This window comes from Podarcis gaigeae (assembly GCF_964106915.1).
Source record: "Podarcis gaigeae genome assembly, chromosome: 2".
In the NCBI taxonomy this organism is placed as follows: domain Eukaryota; kingdom Metazoa; phylum Chordata; class Lepidosauria; order Squamata; family Lacertidae; genus Podarcis; species Podarcis gaigeae.
Window position 1 is genome coordinate 63,283,632 of NC_139679.1, and position 17,357 is coordinate 63,300,988.

The 17,357-nt window shown below is 44.7% G+C and overlaps 1 protein-coding gene and 1 long non-coding RNA gene across 6 annotated transcripts in view; one reads left to right on the forward strand and one right to left on the reverse strand.

The window, feature by feature from the left end:
- Positions 1–16,863, reverse strand: part of FLT4 (fms related receptor tyrosine kinase 4) — a 93,389-nt gene extending 76,526 nt beyond the window's left edge. The window contains exon 1 of one of the 5 annotated variants that reach the window (XM_083728355.1): positions 16,320–16,863. In XM_083728355.1, the coding sequence (XP_083584481.1) occupies positions 16,320–16,377 (58 nt within the window). In that variant the 5' untranslated portion in view covers positions 16,378–16,863. Of the gene's footprint in view, positions 1–3,999; positions 4,112–16,319 lie in introns of those variants that run through there. The other 4 variants (XM_083728356.1, XM_083728359.1, XM_083728357.1 and 1 more) reach the window with 4 other exon arrangements.
- On the forward strand, positions 4,276–12,429 carry LOC310839754. Its single transcript, XR_014561638.1, has 4 exons — positions 4,276–4,589; positions 5,231–5,351; positions 11,327–11,463; positions 11,905–12,429. It is a non-coding gene; the product is annotated as an uncharacterized lncRNA (long non-coding RNA).
- Positions 16,864–17,357: the final 494 nt, after the last annotated feature.

Sequence of the window (17,357 nt, forward strand, 5' to 3'; positions counted from 1 at the left end):
TTTTTCTATAAACACAAAGTTGGTCCACACAGACAAACACCTTCCAAGGATTTATTTCAGACTTTAACAGCCACAACTGCCCCAAAGTGGTCTCACAAAATAGAGCTACATTTATAATTAGGGGGCAAAAAAGAGGTAAAACCAACAGCACAATAGTGACACTACTTGATAGGTACATTTGCTAAAACAGCATTGTATCACAATTTCAGGAAATATAGCTATCAAGCTACAGTTCTAGCTACCATTGTGAACCTATAAAGTTCTACATTGTTTGGGCTGTAAATGCCTTAAGCGGAAATAAAAGACAAACAGGGCTCCATTCACTATGGCTGCTTCCACAACTCCTGTAAGTCAATCAACACCAGCAAGTACTAATTCAAGCCCATCACTCTTGTTTCCCCTCTCCTGTGTTGCTTCCTTCACCTGTCCACCACTGCCTCCACCTAGAGACCATTAACAAAGCATCCTGCAGCCAGTGTTCCATTTCAGTAACCCAGATACTGATGCTTTCTGTAGCAATCAGCAGGAAGAGGCAGTGGGAGCAAGCAAGGTAGTGAGAGGGAAAGGGCAAGGTTGGCAGGCTTGGACCAGAGCTCAGTTTGTTGATATGCTTGTCTGATTCCAGAGCAACTCTTTTCTCTGCAGTCTGAGTGGTCAGCCAAGCTAGCTGACTTTTTGATTGTATCCTCCATGTGTCCGATGGAGGACACATGGGCCACTAGTCTGATGTACCCTGTGTTGACTCCCCAACTCTGAAGCTTGCTTCCACACACAAAAATGTTTCCTGGGTGCTGTAAGTTTCTACAAATACAGATAAGAATGAAGATAGGTTTATTCTAACCATGTTACTTATATATTTTTACTTTATTGTAAAGTATAGATACGGAGATATACAGTGAACGGTTCTGAGTCGTAGCAAGTGAGGGAAATTTTCAAATATACTAAATACACACGTAAACAAATAAATCCACACCACAGACACACAATCAATTTATATTGTGTACTATTTTTATAGGATCAGTGCCAATATCCTTTTCCTGTTTCTCACATGAGGGCATCTGACAGTATCCCATGTGTGCCCCACATGGGGTTAATTTTAAGTCTTCCATCACTGTCTTGCCCCCGTCCCATACAAGATTAATTGCTAACACTCTTGCTTTTAGAAATGTATAGCTAATGTATAGCTAATAGTCACACTTTTGCCATAATTTACAAGGTGTTGATTATAACAAGGTCAAGTCTGCCCACCCATTCAGAGTTAATCATGCCGAGAGTTAGTCCAGAGTCTTTGTTTATCCCAAGTGATGATAAACAAAATAAGTAAAGGATTAGTTAATGTCCTCCAACCTGCTCCACATGGTATTAATTAAACTGTGAGCTCCCAGACCTATCCTAAAATAGTTCCTAACACGGGCAATGTCCGGCTTCTTTCCAAAGTGGAATCTACTCTACAACGACAATATTGAGAAGTTTTAAGATAAACGGCCACCATTAAATTAAAATTCTGAAAAAAAATCCACTGAAAGGTTGTAAAGTCTACTCATTAACTAATTAAATAAGTAGCTCAATATAAGTGATGTTTTGAAGATATGGAATGAAGATTAGAGCTTTTCCCAGCTAAATGACACTTAGAAATAATTTGTGGTCTGGGAAAAAATAAAACTGTATTTATACAAATAAATAAACGCACAAAACCTCTAGGTGGAACTTCAGAACATCCAGTGTTGTAAGCAGCAATATTCACAACTTTCCTTGCTCAGAAAGCATAGAGGGCAGGTTTTAATCATCTCACTTTAGATCTCTTTTGCTGTAGATGCCAGCCTCCAGAAACATTCTGCATTAGCTTCAGCTTCTAAGCCATCTTCAAGGGCAGCTCCCCATATAGCACATTGCAGCAGTCCAAGCAGAAAGTCACTACAGCATGGAGAAGTGAGGACATTCTCAGCCTAGGAATGACTACAGCTGATGTACTAGCCTAAGGCTGACATAAGCAGGCCTAGTCACAGAAACCACTTGGGACTGCAGTGACAAGCTGAAATCCAGAAGTACTCCCAGAGTCCTAAACTTTTCGTGGAGTGCAACCCCTCCCAGAATAGGCCATTCACCTAATTCAAGGACATGTACTTATCCTTTGTTTTGGTGTATGCGGCGACTAACTAGGTGGCCTAAATGAGAGCCCAAACAAATTTGAGAGCTGCTTCCTGTGGCAAAGCAGGCCTTACAGAGCAGATGCAGACCCTAAACCTGGGCTCCTCAAAGTTTGTCATAAAGGACCCTCCTTAAAATAACAAAGGGTGGATGCAGATGGCAGTCAACTTCAGAGCTGGAATTGTCACTGTAGTTTGGGGATGCATGGGCAGATAAAGGCAGGGAAAGGGAAGGTGTCAGTTGGGTATCAGTGCTTTAATGTCCCCAAAGAATGAGGTTTCTGGAAGCTAGAAGTCCACATCAATAACTGGCAGAGGTGGCAGCTCCTTTGACCTTTCGGATTAACAATAAAGACATGCAGCACCTGACTACTGCATAGACACCCAAGTTATACTGACGGATATGACAATACATCATGCTGGGCAAGATGAAACACAACTGAAAGGAATTGGTTACTGGGCTGAGTGAGCAGATGTCATATTTCTCAAACCTACCAGCTGCCCATATATTCTCTGAGAGGCCTATCTCCCGTCTGAAAACTGTGAAACTATTGGTTAAATATAGCTACTAGAACAACATGGGGAAATTTGGTCTCAGCTCTTAATACTTTAGGGCAAGAGTATGGGGAGGGGAGGCAGATATTTTAATGCTGTACATGAAACTGTCATGAAACCACTAGATCAAAATGGGCCATGCCAAGAATCTAGGAGTGCCTGTTTTATGGAGTTGGGATATTTTGAAATATGATATAATAATATGGGAAATCTGGCAACTCTAATTGTTCCTTGAGACAACATTATTATAGTTGGAGAAAGAGACCAAAATCAGTTTGCCTGTTTAGGTTCCTCAAAACTACAGCAACAAAAAACCCACCCCTCCCGGGACTGTCTTGGGAGATAAATAGAATGAAAAAACCTTACAAATGCCAAATTTCCGGAGGCGGGGTGGAATCTGAGGCCCTTTATTCAGAGCCAATAGTGCAAAAAGAACAAAAAGCAGTAAAGCACCTTAAAGGGCAACAAATTTATTATAGTATAAGTTTTTGTGGACTACAGTCCACTTCATCAGATGCATTGACAGGATAACACTTCATGCACCTGAACTCAAAAGCTTATGCTATAATAAAGTTGTCACAAGACTTTGCTGTTTTTGCTAAAGAAAACTAACATCCCTACTCTTCTGGAAATTGTTACAGTGGAACACACCACCACAGGCAGTTCATTTATTCTTACAAAACTCAGGCAGAATTAAAACAAGGATTAAAATTCATAGCCTGCATTTGGCTGGTGAACTTATGTGCTCTCATGCCAATAGAAAATGCAGCTACTAAGAAATCTAAAGGAGGTATCAGAATGCTCAGGGCGACCCCAAAGTTTTGTTGCACCTAATTTCTCAACATTTATAAAGACTACATTGCAAGAAGGAGATGGGTAATCCTGCATTTCTTGCTTGCTTCAAGTGCTATAGAGTTTTTGTTGCCTTTCCTGGTTGTTCATTTCCTGTAGAATGGAGCTGAACCCAGCAATACCACACCCAGAAAAAGGTTGCATCCTGAGCCCTACAGCATTAGAACAGGCAACACATATCCTGGATATCCTTCCTTGCAGCAAAGCTTTTGGTAGAAATGCTAGGTTAGATGAGAAATGACAATCCCATGTTCACATTATCACCGTGAGGTAGATCAGTAAGTATAATTGTACTGGATAATTTTCTGTGTAACTATAGGTCAGTATAGTTTTGTCAAAAGTTTTTAAAAAACCCCACCACCATTGTTATTTTCAGTTTACAATAAAAACATTATATAACCTATGCATTCTTCATAAAGATAACATAACAGGAATTATAACTCACCCCTTCTCACCTGGCAGGGATAGGGGGTGCCGTTTTGTGGTTTGCCTCAGGTTCCAAAATGTCTTGGGGCAGCCCTAAAGTAATGTGTACACAGGCAACCAAGATGTGACAGAACAATATAGCACTGATATCATAAGAGGCAGCACTACAAGCTGCAGCCTTTAAAGGAAGCCTGATGGCTGTGTGGCTGAAGAATATAACCTAACCTTTCTAACACCTAGCCTTCCCTTGAAATATGCAGCATTACCGGCACATTGCTAGATGTTATGAACAATATTTAGTGTTTAGAAAACAGTAGTGGGGAGGGGGGTGCAGTGACACCTCTTCTTTCGAATATGTTTGCCATATGTGGAAGTCCTTGAAGTAAAATCAAAAGGCATAAGGAGACAAGGGGAGAGAACAGAAACCAGGCCTTGGCAAGCTGCCAGCTGTGTAGCGCCCTCTAGGACTTTGCTCAGGGAACAGCATCCGTTCCTTGGGTCCTCCGGGCTGTTTATCTGTCTGCCTTTCTCTCCAGCCCTCTCCAGGAAACTCTATCTCATCATTCCCCTCACTTTGCTTCAGCTTGACTTCCTGAGTTCTCTTGCCAGGTTTACCCTTCATCTTCCTCCACACCTCCCCCACACCATAACTGCTAGGCCATGTTTGCATTTCTATCTCTGTCAGCTTTCCTTTCTCTCCCCCCTGCCTCACCGCAGTGCCCTTTCCCTCCCCGGCTCCATCCTCTCAGAGAGGAGATGTCCTGGGCCAAAGTTAGCCTGTCAGGTAGCCACATGTCCGGCCTAGAGCCACTAGGTCAGTCAGGGCCACCCTGCAGACCTCCTCTCGGATCTGGGCTGTCAGCAGCCTTTCTGTCCCTCTGCTGAGCTCCATATGTGCTGCTTTTAAGTTAGAGGGGTAGGGTGTTCTTTGCACATTTGACAGCACGTGTTTCCTTTTGGATCTGGCCTGCCAACAACTGATGGCAAGGGGGCTAGCCATCTCTTTCTCTAGGACTGCCAGTTCTCTTTAGTTACATTCACCCCATGCTTTCAAAGCACTCTTTGCACCACACATGGAGAATCCTGGGAGCTGGTGCTGGGAACTGTAGGTCTGTGAGCTCAGTGCCTTTACCAAACTACAGTTCCCAGGATTCTTTGTGGAAAACTATTACCATTAAAGCTAAATAAGTACTTTAAATGTAGGTGTGGCCTTTTTCTAAAATCAGTGTTCCTATGACTTCTTTTAACAGCTGCCTGACAGAGAAACCTAATAGGAGATACTTCATATCATCTCCATATTGGGAAACACTTCATCTGTTGAATTTGTTCACATCACAAAGGTGTGAAAAATGCTCGAGCACTTGCAGAGAGGTGAGGAGGTGCCATCCCTGGTTTGGCCCTTGATTACTTTCATTACTTTGGAGTTACTGGCTAAATTTATAGCCTTTGAAACAGACCATTTCCCCCCAATGTGTAAACATTATTCCCTATTTAGGTTCATAAATACATTACAGTTTTCTTGAATTCTCTGGTGGAGAGATGAGCTATAATCATAGCAGTATAGAGAGCAGGAAATGGATGGAAAATGCTTTGATCATATAATTAATTCTTAAAGGAATGCATATCTAATATTTTATTCTGCAGCCTCCCAGGATTGAAGTACTTCAGTTACCTCCCCCTTTAATAAAACAGTCAAATAGTGCAACCTTTGCAGAGTACAAATCCTGATGATTACAAGTTCAAAGAGACAGTCAATGAATCTGCACAGATACCTCAGGCATCTTAGAACTACCAGTACTAATAATCACAGGCAGGCATGAAATTCATTTTTCCCCTCAAACAAAAAAAGATGTCCATTGAAATGCCATGCTATGGCTTTCTCAACAGGCTACTTGTGTTCAGATCAATCATATTTTCATAGTTAGAACTTCAAGTTGAAAATATTTTTTTTTTATAAATGGTTTGCAGGCCATCATAAATTGCCATTTTTTTAAAAAAAAAAAATCTAATTCTACTGATTGTTGTTTTCCTATTTAAAATTGTTTCCATACACAATAACTCAAACCCCAGAGGTACTCACAAGTAGAATACAATAGCAGAGAAATGTTGATAGATGCTAATGACTCAATTAAGGAACGTAATTACTAACAAAGATGTTGTGCTTAATAACTGAGTGTGCTTGAAAGGGGTTGAAAATCAGATGAACTAGCTGGTCTCATTCATTCAAGATGTAGCAGAAAGGTATAGGGAAATCCACAACAGCGTGGTCTCCAAAAACTCTATAATCTGTTATCTTGATGAATTAATTGAACACCTGGTTTAACCACAGTTTAGTGTTATAAAAATGGGCCTAGTCTCCCCCTGGGCCCATGTACCCCCTACTGAAGCTGCAAGGAGGAATTCAGAAACTTTCATTTCTAGCAATCTGTTGTATCAGCGATGGATCTGAATCTTTTTCTCAAAGCTTGGTGGTTTGTATTCTAAAGCGGATGATACAGTCTCTCTTCTCTTAAAACATTATAAAACTGTAAATGTAGTGCAAGCAGGAACTTTAGCCACCGATTTTTAATCAAACTTGTCAGTGCTAACACATATTTTTGCACTTGGTCAGGTAGCATAGAGCTTGCGCAAGATCACATTTATTTATGATTCCTTTTATCTGCTCTTGCAATAAAACATGTTTTCATTGGGATTGGGGAAGGGGTTAGTGAGAGGTCAATGCTCTAAGCAATCTTTCCAATTCATAGCAATACTAGCTAAACAGCAGCTAAGCCAGAGTCTCCAGTCTATTACAAAGAAAGTATTACATTTCTCTTCCAGGCCCCAAAATTAAAAGAATATATTCCAATGCTAGCTAATTTCAAGCCATCTCCTACGGATACATTCTTTGAAATGCCACCCAGGTCTTGTTATTGCTGTTGAGGACAGAGAGCTGGGGATTCAGTCGGCATTAGATTTTATTTGTCTAACCAGCTGGGGGTGGGGAGGGGGCTGTAAATACTGGGAAATGCCAAGCCCTGGGAGCACAGTCCTTGTCTGACTCTGCCACTGAACTGCAAAGTCAGGAGCAAGCAGAATGCCAAAGCTACATATCAACATGAGGCAGTGGATGCTCATTCTTCGAGAATGAGGAAGGCACAAGGAAAGGTACTAACTTTAAAACATACACACACAAACACGTTTTCCTCCCAAATATATTTTTGACAATACTTTGAGCAAAGCACCTCTTTCAAATATTGTACCATCTTTACTCTCACTCCTTTTGGTAAGTCTTAACCCTGCTTCCTTCATTTGTATTCTTATCTCAAGGATATTTTACCTGAAATATTAATACATTATGCAGAAACAGAGCCAACTCAGGACATTTTGCTGCCCAAAGGTGGAGCAATAAATGGACACACACACACACACACACACACACACACACACACACACACACACACATCAATGTGCATAGTATCCAAAGCCAACCAAGTTATTGCGTATCTGAGACAGAAAATCTCAAAAGCAAGTCTCCCCTGGCAGTAAAAATAGAATAACAAACTAAACAGAGAGAAGGCAGGCTTGGGTTAGGTGTAAGGGGATGGGTTTAGTGCCAGGTGTAAGATGAGAGGGGTTGAAAAGGGGAAGTGGTCAGGCAGGGGTTGGTGAGAAACCTAAACAGTGGTGCAGTCCCTAGTATACAGGCAATCCTCGGTTTTGTGCGGGGGGGTTATATCCCAGATCCTCCCATGTGTTGGCAGAGCACACATAAGCCTGCTCCGCCCCTACCCCATTCTGCCCCATATTGTGATGTCTTTATGACATTTTAGGGTATTTCCAGGTTCGGTGCTGTGCGTGTGTACATGTCGTTTGGGCGCACATAAATCTGTTGTTGCCTGTATAAATAAAAATATAAAGGATGATCCAATGATAAAGTAAATATCATTTTATTATCAGGGGCCAGGGAACTGTTTAGGGGATTTTGTTGCGGGGGTTTGCTGCTGTTGTTGATGTTAGTTTTTTATATCTTTATACTGGATCTTATGATTTATGTGGAAATTGTTCAGTTTGGTTGTGTCCTTTTTGATGTTTTGTTTATTGTTTATAACTACTTTTCTTATGTTTCTTATGTTTATAACTACTTTTCTTTTTCTTATGAGCATAGTTTTAACTATGGAAAGATGGCATGCAAATAAAATGATTGATTGATCAGAAAATCAAATTACAAGGCTGAAACATTTGGTTCTCAAATCGCATATGTACTTGAATTGTACATTTTATAATTTGCAATATAGACATGTGGAGGAAGGACAACTAAATCCTTGTATACTTTGGCCCTAATACAGTCAGGCTTATTAGGCTTAGCCATGGCTAAACCTGACCCACTTATTTCAACAGGACTAAAGTACAACTATTTCCTCCTCTAGATTTAGGGCCTATATTCCATAAGAGCCTTGGCTGTCCACATCATCTCAGTTTTACCTGTGGAAACAGTGCAATTTCAACTTACTAAAGTGCAATTTCTGAAAACTTATGGTTTGCCAAACGTTTTACATACCCCAGGCCCTTGCAGTGATTCCTGTAATTTTTATTCTCAATTTCAATCAGCCAACAGTCCCTCGGATGTCATTGAGTGCAGAACAAGAAATTTAGGATTTAGCCTAGTAATAAAACCTTCCTTCCTTCTTTCTGTGGAACACTCTGCAGGGCATAGCTATGTTCCTTTCTGCTCTGTCTACAACTCTTGAGACTAGACCCATCAGCTATTCTGGTTGATCACCCTTATTCCTTCCTGCAGATGCTGCTAGGGTGGAAATGAGGTAAGATTTAAAACTCCAAGGAAAACAGAACAACCAGCAAGATGGAGCAAATATGGTTACTCTTTGGAATAGGCCGTAGGCTCTTCCAAAATACGTAGGCTATGTACATATTAGTGACTTAAAACACAATGAGACATGCCCGCCTGCTGCATTTCAAGTTGCATTTGCCTGGCAAGGATATCTTCATCCAATGCACATTTCCCCTCGCCTGCAATTCCCCCGTGAAGCTGTCATCTGCACATGCACAATGGTTGTCTCAAAGGTACACACCTCAGCTTAACTGGGAAGTGAATGTGGCTTATGTTTTCAAATCATATGGCAACTGGTTTGAGGGAAAACACATCAAGCATCAAGAACTACATGATAGATATGGATTGTGGCTTATGTCAGGTGTACCTCCAGAATGAGAGCACACTGGAGCCCGGGTAATGTGCGCGCAGCCATTGTTGGACATAACAGTCACTTATTTCCATGTTCCCTTTTAGAGGTTTATTGAAGCAACTCAAACAATCCTGTGCATGTTAATACATAAAGTCGGGGTATATGTACAATTTAACTCAGCAAGCAAAGTCAAAAGTGATGCAGCAGCGGGTATTTACAGAGGAGAATCAGAGGCTGGAAGTGCTTAACCTTTCCCTACAACCATTTTCCTGGACTTGTTGCTTGACTGATAGGCTAATGCATGGCCTTGGAGCCACCTGGGCAAAGCAGGGAGCTGGGAGAGAAAGAGAGGGGTGGGGAACTGGTGGGAGAGAAGGGTTATGGGGGACATTGGTGAGCTGAAAATATTTAAGCACTCACTCTTGCCCAGTAACACTCCCTTGCTAATGCCCTGTCTATCCATTCATTAACAGTATTAGGCAAACTGGGAACCTGTGTTTGCCTACTAATGTGTAGTTTACAATTCTGCAGCCAGAAAAACCAACATTTGGCGAACAACATGAGTTATGCTAATTGGATATGTTTGCAAAATTGCATGCCCCATCTTGTCTTGTTTTAAATCCAGAGTAACTTTGCCCTCTTCAGTGAAGTGGAAATTGGAGCACGTTTCCTATCTCTTATTTCAAGCAGCCTTTCTTGGATTATTATTTTTAATGTATCAGTCACCACATGGAAAATTAAACCACGGATACAGAAATGCTTAAGCTTCAAGTCAAAGTTGGGCAAAACTGGTGATCATTAGGATGTCCACAATGAATTTCACCATAGCTACCCCCCAAATCATCAGTGCTTGCCTAGCTCTGACCTGCAGTTTAAGCTGTTCTGTGCTGAGGTTTCATTCTCCAAATGGAGATTGATACATGGGGTAAAGGAATAGCTAAGTGTGCATATGATGACCATTCTCATGGAGCATGTTGCTCCATGAAAAAATGGCAGAAGTCAATACAAATATAGTGGGGTTGCTTTTATTGGAAATATATTTACTTCAGCAGTTCTAATACGGGTTTGTTTTGTATGTAACTGTAAACGTAGACTCTAGTACACAGATCATATCAAAGCACCATGTATGGTGAAAATACACGTCCAAATGTTTTGTTCATGCTGCTTGTACAGAGATTCCTTCTTGACCGCCTCTCACTTCTGACAAGCCCTGCGTCACCATGTACCATGCCATTGTTATTGCTGGCCTTGCTGACACATTGTCACCATAAGTCAGTGGAAAACTCTGCCCGGGCCTGGACTCCAGCCAGAAGGCTCTACTCCAGGATCCCCCTTTCCCCTCTCCCCATGAACTCCTCCCTGAGTCAGCTGGCTCAACCGCCCACAGAAAGGGGGGGGGAAACACCTCCTTGAAAGACGTCATCATTTCATTGTTGGATTATTTTCAGACTAGAAATGCAGCGTGATTTGTGTACTGTACAAGTAAGTGAGCAGATCAACACACTGAAGTGCAGATACTTTCTCCCCCTGGAAAATGTATATTAAATGGCCAGTGTCAATCATGCCTGAGTTGGCCGGGCATGCTGTTCTCCTCCCCCATCCTCACCAAAATGAAAACTGACCCATTGCCTACCTAGACACCCATCATAAAGGGGTCCCTGAACTGTTATCAGGCTATGACAGTTTCCGCCATCGGATTCCTCCTGCCCATCAGGAAAGCTAAATAAGGACCGCAGTTCAGGCGGCTGCAGGAAGAGGGGAAATGCAGGACATCCGGCCCAGCTGCCAATTTTTCCTTTCCCATGAACCACTGCTGACCTCCGCCAGCAAAGGCTTGGACATCATGCCTGGCATCGTAGCTAAGCATCTTCACTTAACTCTTTGCAGGCTACCTGTTAAAAGCCAGGGACCTGCAGATACCTGGATTAATCATAGTGCGTGACTCAGTTTTACATAAAGTTCAGAGAGCATAATATTGGCACAGTTTGATCTCTATAATGTATCACCCAACTTCAGTTCAGTGCATGTCTATCTCAGCAGTGTATAAATTTAACCCATTTGTAACAGCAAACAGTTGACTATGTACCTCTATTAAATTCATGCCAGGAAGTTAAGCATATGCATGTCTTGAAAGCATTCAGTGATTATTTTATCTCCTTATAGACAGGTTTACAGTTGCTTGTCTATGCAACAACTATACTCACACACTTCCAGTATGCTGAACAGGTTATTTCCTATTATGAAGCCATTAACGGAATAAACTGACATCTGGCGAACTCTAGGTTTACTACTATGAAAAGGTAATCCCTGTATCCTTTAGAAACTTCCTAATGTCTAAAGATAAATTCCAGAAGGTCCACTCTCTTTTCTGTGAATAACATATTGGGTTATTATTTTTTCCTGTCTGATCAGATAACTTGGGGTTTTTTAGGGAGGAAAGGGGGATAAATCTTTGCTGTAAATTCATAACACAGATGGAGAGAAGTAAAGAGGCATTATTTATATAGGAGGAGTAACTGTGGAAAAACAATACTGTTTAAAATACTGGAAATAGTCAGAAGGGCAAGTGAATGACTGCAGTTGCAGAATGTGAGGGGGGCAGATTCAATAAGTTAATTCGCCAGGTTCTGCCCTTTGCGCATTACACAACTTTGCATTCTTTCTTGTCTCTCCAGTGGCTGGTGATTCATGATATCCTTCTGATTTTGCAGCAATATTATCTTTGTCTCTTTTTTATGAAGGGCATCAATGGACTGTAGCACAATAACTGGAATTCCATTTGGACACTTGCTAGCTTGTTTTGGATTTTCCATCATCTCTTGGTTTGGCCTCACTGCCAAGTAGCCACAACTGTGCTGAGCTGGCTTTGAATGTCTTAGTCAAGTGTAACATGAGAAGGCTATTGCAAGAAGAAGAAGAAAACTAAAAGGACGGAGGAATTATATGGTGGGACGGTGGACTGGAAATCTCCCTTTGTAAGCTGTCTGCACTCACAATAGGAGCATAGGAACCTGCCTTATACCAAATCAGACCATTACAGCCTACACTGTATTGTCTACCCTGACTAATAATGGCTCTCCAGAGTTTCTGACTTTTAACAACCCTACTGGCAAAGTGTGGGGGGACCTTCTGGATGCAAAGCATGTGAGTATATGTAGACTTATTTTTGTGAGGGGGTAGAACCAGGGGTGTAGCAAGGGGGTGCGGTAGGTACGGTCTACCCCAGGTGTCCCCACTGAGGGGGGTGACAAATGGTGGGGAGCACTCACTACAGGGCCTGCAGCGTGTTTTGGGCACTCACAGGCTCCTTGATGTCCGCCCGCTGCCTCCCCCCCCCCAGCTATAGGGTGGCTGGCCCTCGTGGTGCATCCCATCCCTATGGGTGCCCCGCACCCTGTCTTGTTCCTCCCTAAGGGCACCTCATGCCCTATCCCGTCCCTGTGGGTGCTGTGCGCTCCATCCCATCCCTCCCTAAGGGCACAGTCCCCCCCATGGGTGCCATGTGCCTTGTTCCTCCCTATGGGCGCTGTGCACCCCGTCCCTATGGGTTCCACATGCCCCGTGCCGTCCCTATGGGCAGTTCGCCCCGCCCCTATGGGCGCCCCAGGTGCCCGAGAGGCTGCCTCTGCCGCTCAATAGAGCCAGGCTTAGAACACAAAGCCAGCCTAGGCACTGAGCCTGGCTGTGTCCTTTTAATAACGAGGCACTTTGGAGGAGCAATGATACCACTGCAATTCATTAAGCACCATTACAGTTTTGACCTTAGGAGAAATCCACCAACGGGACTAACACAAACCACCTCATTAGCAGCTTGAAATAAGAAACAAAGCTTTAAGATAGCCAGAGGCAATAAAAATCCTGGGATTAATTTAAACAGTCACTGGATATCAGAGCAGCTGCAGAAGTATTTCTATGCCCACAGAGGAGAAATTATGATCGTGCTGCAATCCATCGGAATGCCTAGCACCAAGTCCCAGGCTACAAGGAGCAGGGGGTATCTGTTTAACACATTGTGTCAAGCGTCGTCCTTGCAGCAGGTGCTGCGGCAATTGGGGATCTATCGGGGAAAAGTGCGGCAATAATATATTCCATATGCCCTCTGCAATCATGTCAGCATGCTCCACTACGTCTGCTACAAGGATTTGTCTGCCTCCCTCAGCTACATTCCTGAAAGCGGCAGGTTTGAGTTTTACTTGGCCTCGTGCCAAAAGGATGCTTTTAGCACTCTCACTGTAAATGGAGACTTGATCCATGGAGCCAGGCGAGTCAGTATGATCTGCAGTCCAGCTATGTACTGCAGGCCAAAGAAATTGGTGCACCCTTAACCAAGTGGCTGGATGGGCCTGAGGAGAACAGACTGTGCATGTTTATTTACAACTTATCATACAAAATAAGGTGGCAACAAAGGGCCTTGTCCCATGCTGGTAGGCATTGGCATAGCGTGGGTTGCCAGTGCCCAGGGCCTGACAAGGGAGGGAAGGAGGGAGGGAAAAGGACAGAGTACGCATGCACATTCCTAATGACACCATGGCACCCTGTGAGATCACAGCCGCAGAGATTAAGAAAAGAGAAATAATTCCGCTGCCTGGAGAGGACACTTCCTGGTTTGCATGGAGAAGCCATTTTCAACAGAACTCAGCAATGGAAGCATTGCATTGAGGCAGTACCGGGTGTTGAAATGTTGCACCCCTAAGAATTTTGCACCCGGGGCAACCACCCCTGTGATTCCCCCACTACTGCCAGGGGCTGATGAGATTTGTAGTCCAACAACATCTGAAAGGCCTCAGTTTAGACATCCCTATTATAAAGAGCCCAAATACAGGAGTCTGTAAATCTGCTCACCCAAACAACAAGACTTAACATTTCTTAACATTATGTGTGATGATTACCCCGCCACACACAATTCTTCACGGGGAATATGTATGGATCTCCTCATCTCTCCTGCTTTATCCTCTCGATAACCCAGTGAGATAGGACAGGCTGACAAAGTGACCGGCTAAAATCACCTACCCCACCCCTGAACTATGGTGCAATACTGTCTGGATTTAAAAGGAAATATTTACAGATCAAAGCTAAGTATGCCAATAGTGGCACCTGATCATAAGACATTCATGATAGCATAAGAGACAGATAAAGAGTGTTAAAGCTACTATAAAAAATTGTGTGCCATTGAAACTAATGTACTCCAAAGTCACCAGGTGAGCTTCATGGCTGAACCTGGGTTTGAACATCACCACCATCGGTTTTCTGAACACATTCAAGCCCCTATGCCAGATTTATCTCACACCTGTTTATTCTTCATTCCTTTCTAGCTATTCATTTAGGAAAGGTAGTGTTCTTAATCCACACTGCCCTCCTGCCTCACAGAAACTCTGATCCTTATGAAGGGAGCATTATATCAACTCAGTTCTCTTTGTATCAGGACATGAAAAACCAAGCATGTGCGCTGCTTGTGTGCACTCCACCCCAGAGGCAGCAATTCAGTGTGTATTAGCCTTGTTCAGACCCATTAGGTTAGTAGGAGAAAGGTAACATCACCCACAAATAATTCATCACAATGTCCAATTCCAGCTGCAAAGCACTATGCCTTAAAAGCACCTTTGCTGAGCAGCAGCTGTCTGGACTTGCAATGAGCATGGTGCTGCATTCTATACCTCTCTGATGCTTAAGACCCTGCTTTTAAATCACTTTTTTGTGTGGAATAAACAATACACCACAATAGTGATGAATCATGGAGCTGTGATTATAGAAAATGGTCTTATGCTGCAAAAATTGATCTTACCGCTTGCAAAGCTTCCTGCACTATGACTTTTGCTGTGGTCTCTCTGGTTCCTTATAGCCTCCCACCTGAATGCTAGCAAATCATGTGTCATAGTCCTCCTCCACGGAAACATTTTCTGCATCTCAGCAAATGTTACCTACAGCTTTATTTTATTAGTAGCTCCGACACGCAGGCAGACCACCTCCCTACTCCTAAGTCTGACATGCATCTCATGCAGTCTCAGCCAGTATAGATCTACTCAGAAGGAAAGTCCCACTCAGGGATGCTAACTTGAATGAAATATTGGGGGGGGGGGTAAGCCCCACCCCACATAATCAATAGCAAGAAGCAGTGTGCACACACCATTTAAATGGCGATGTCGATCAATGGGGAGGGGGGCTCCAATATTTTATTGGGGGAGGGTGAAGGGACCTCAGTCCCTAGGACTGAGGTCCACCAGCCCGCCCGCCACCTTCTCCTATGGTCCTATGGTCCCACTTTGTTCACTTTGGGACTGTAGCCCTAGTGTTGGGCCAGCCAATGTGTTTTGGTAATAAATGCAGTAACTTGAACCAACTTATGTGTCTGCACACAGACTATATATCATAGCCCAAAAACAACAGGCAATGCATTAAAAAGGAAAAGAAAGAAAAAAACCAACACAAAGGCAGGATAAACTGTACAGGATCACACCAGAAGGCACTTCCTGAGGAACCAGCGCAGGTTTGATCCCTGTTGCGGGGTTAAACCAAAGGGATGTCTAAAGTCCCCTTTCCTGCCCGAACTTTGCGTGCAGCTGGAAGAAAAGATTAGTCACCCAAGTGTGCCCTCTGGTGGTTGAATGGCGCTCGGTCATCCAGCTGAAGTCGAAAAAGATGAACAAGTAGTCGAAGGAAGCGGGTACAGTACTACTGAGTTGGCAGATGCTTTGCCCGGACAGCGGCGGAGTTGAACAAAAGAGGGAAAGGGATGTGAAAGGGAATGAAGGGACAGAGGAAGAGCGCACAGCTGGGGACTCAGAATCCAAAGAAGCGATAAAAGCGGGGAGAGCTGAAAAGTGCCAAATATTATCTAGAAAGGGAGGCAAAAGGCAAGGTTGGGGACCGAGGCCACGGAGAGCATGCAAATAGCAGCAGAAGGGTGAGAGGAGCCAGGGGATGCCCGTCCCCGCCGGTGCCAGGCGGTCGGGAGCCGCTGGCGCAACTCCGCGCACGCGGGCGGAGGGAGGGAACGCGGAGTTGCTGGGCTGGAGCTTTCCACCCCGGTTCATCCTGCAGCCAGGCGATGCCCGCCGCCACCCGCCCCGTCCCATCCCTTGCCAGCCCACAGCAGCTCCTCGGCTTGCGCGGCGCCGCCGGCGTGCGCTCCGTCGAAGGCGCGCCGGCGCTCACTCACCTGCTTCCGAGACGATGCCGATCCAGAGCCAGAGGGAGAGCGTGCACACTCTCTTCATTTCCAGCGAAGGGGCTGCGGCAGCAGGCGAAGCCACGTCTGGCCACGGGGGTTCCGCGGCTGCTTCTACTCGACGGCCGGCGCAAGGCTGTGCCTCCTCCGTCCGCCTCAAGCAGAGCGGACGCGCTCTCTCGATGCCTCAGGCGCGCTTCCCTTTCCTTTTCCTCCCGCTGCCGGGAGCAAATCCCGCTGGAGCGGCTTGGCCAAGTTTGCCCCGGCGCAGCAGCTCGGCCGGGAGCTGCTCCGTCTTTGCGCGAGGCAGCCCAGCCGGTGTGAGGGGCGGAAGGAAGGCGGGAAACGCGCGGCGGGGGCGGGGAGCGAAGGTGGCGGGCGGGCTGGTGGGCAAAGGGGGGAAAGTGTGAAGAAGGGGGACGACGACGAGAAGGGCACCGAGTGTGGGGTGGGGCTTGCTGGGTCGGAAAGCGGAGTTTCTCCCTCACCCGCCAAGGGATAGCGGCGGGAAACGGGGGTGGGCGTGGGGAAAGATAAAAGCTCTTCGACGACGGGGTGGGCAGGAGCGTTAAGGTGTGTGAGGGGAGCGCGCGCAATTAGAGCGAAGTTGGCACGGGCGGGGGGGGGGCTGGACGGCGGGAGAAATCACGTCGCGAGTCAGATTGAATGACTCGTGGGAGGCCGAGAAGTTTGCTGAGGTAGGCGATGGGCAGACGCAGCGTTGTGGGACGGGGGAAACGCGGCAAGGAGCAGGTGAGAGGCTCCACCACCGCTTTGCTATTATTATAAAGACAAATGGCTTCCTCAGGCAAAGGGAGTCTGGAGTCTTCTCTTTTGAGGACGCTGGTTCTGTGTGCGCTTAACAACAACAACAACAACAACAACGGGACAATACCATAAATGAGCAATTTCCTGACACTGACGTTCGATGAGGGGAAAGCTTCACCTGTTGGATTTTATTTTATTTTTATTGCCGACGCTGCCCGTGTTAGAGAAGCAGGAGCTCTGCCAGAACAATAGTGGCAGCCA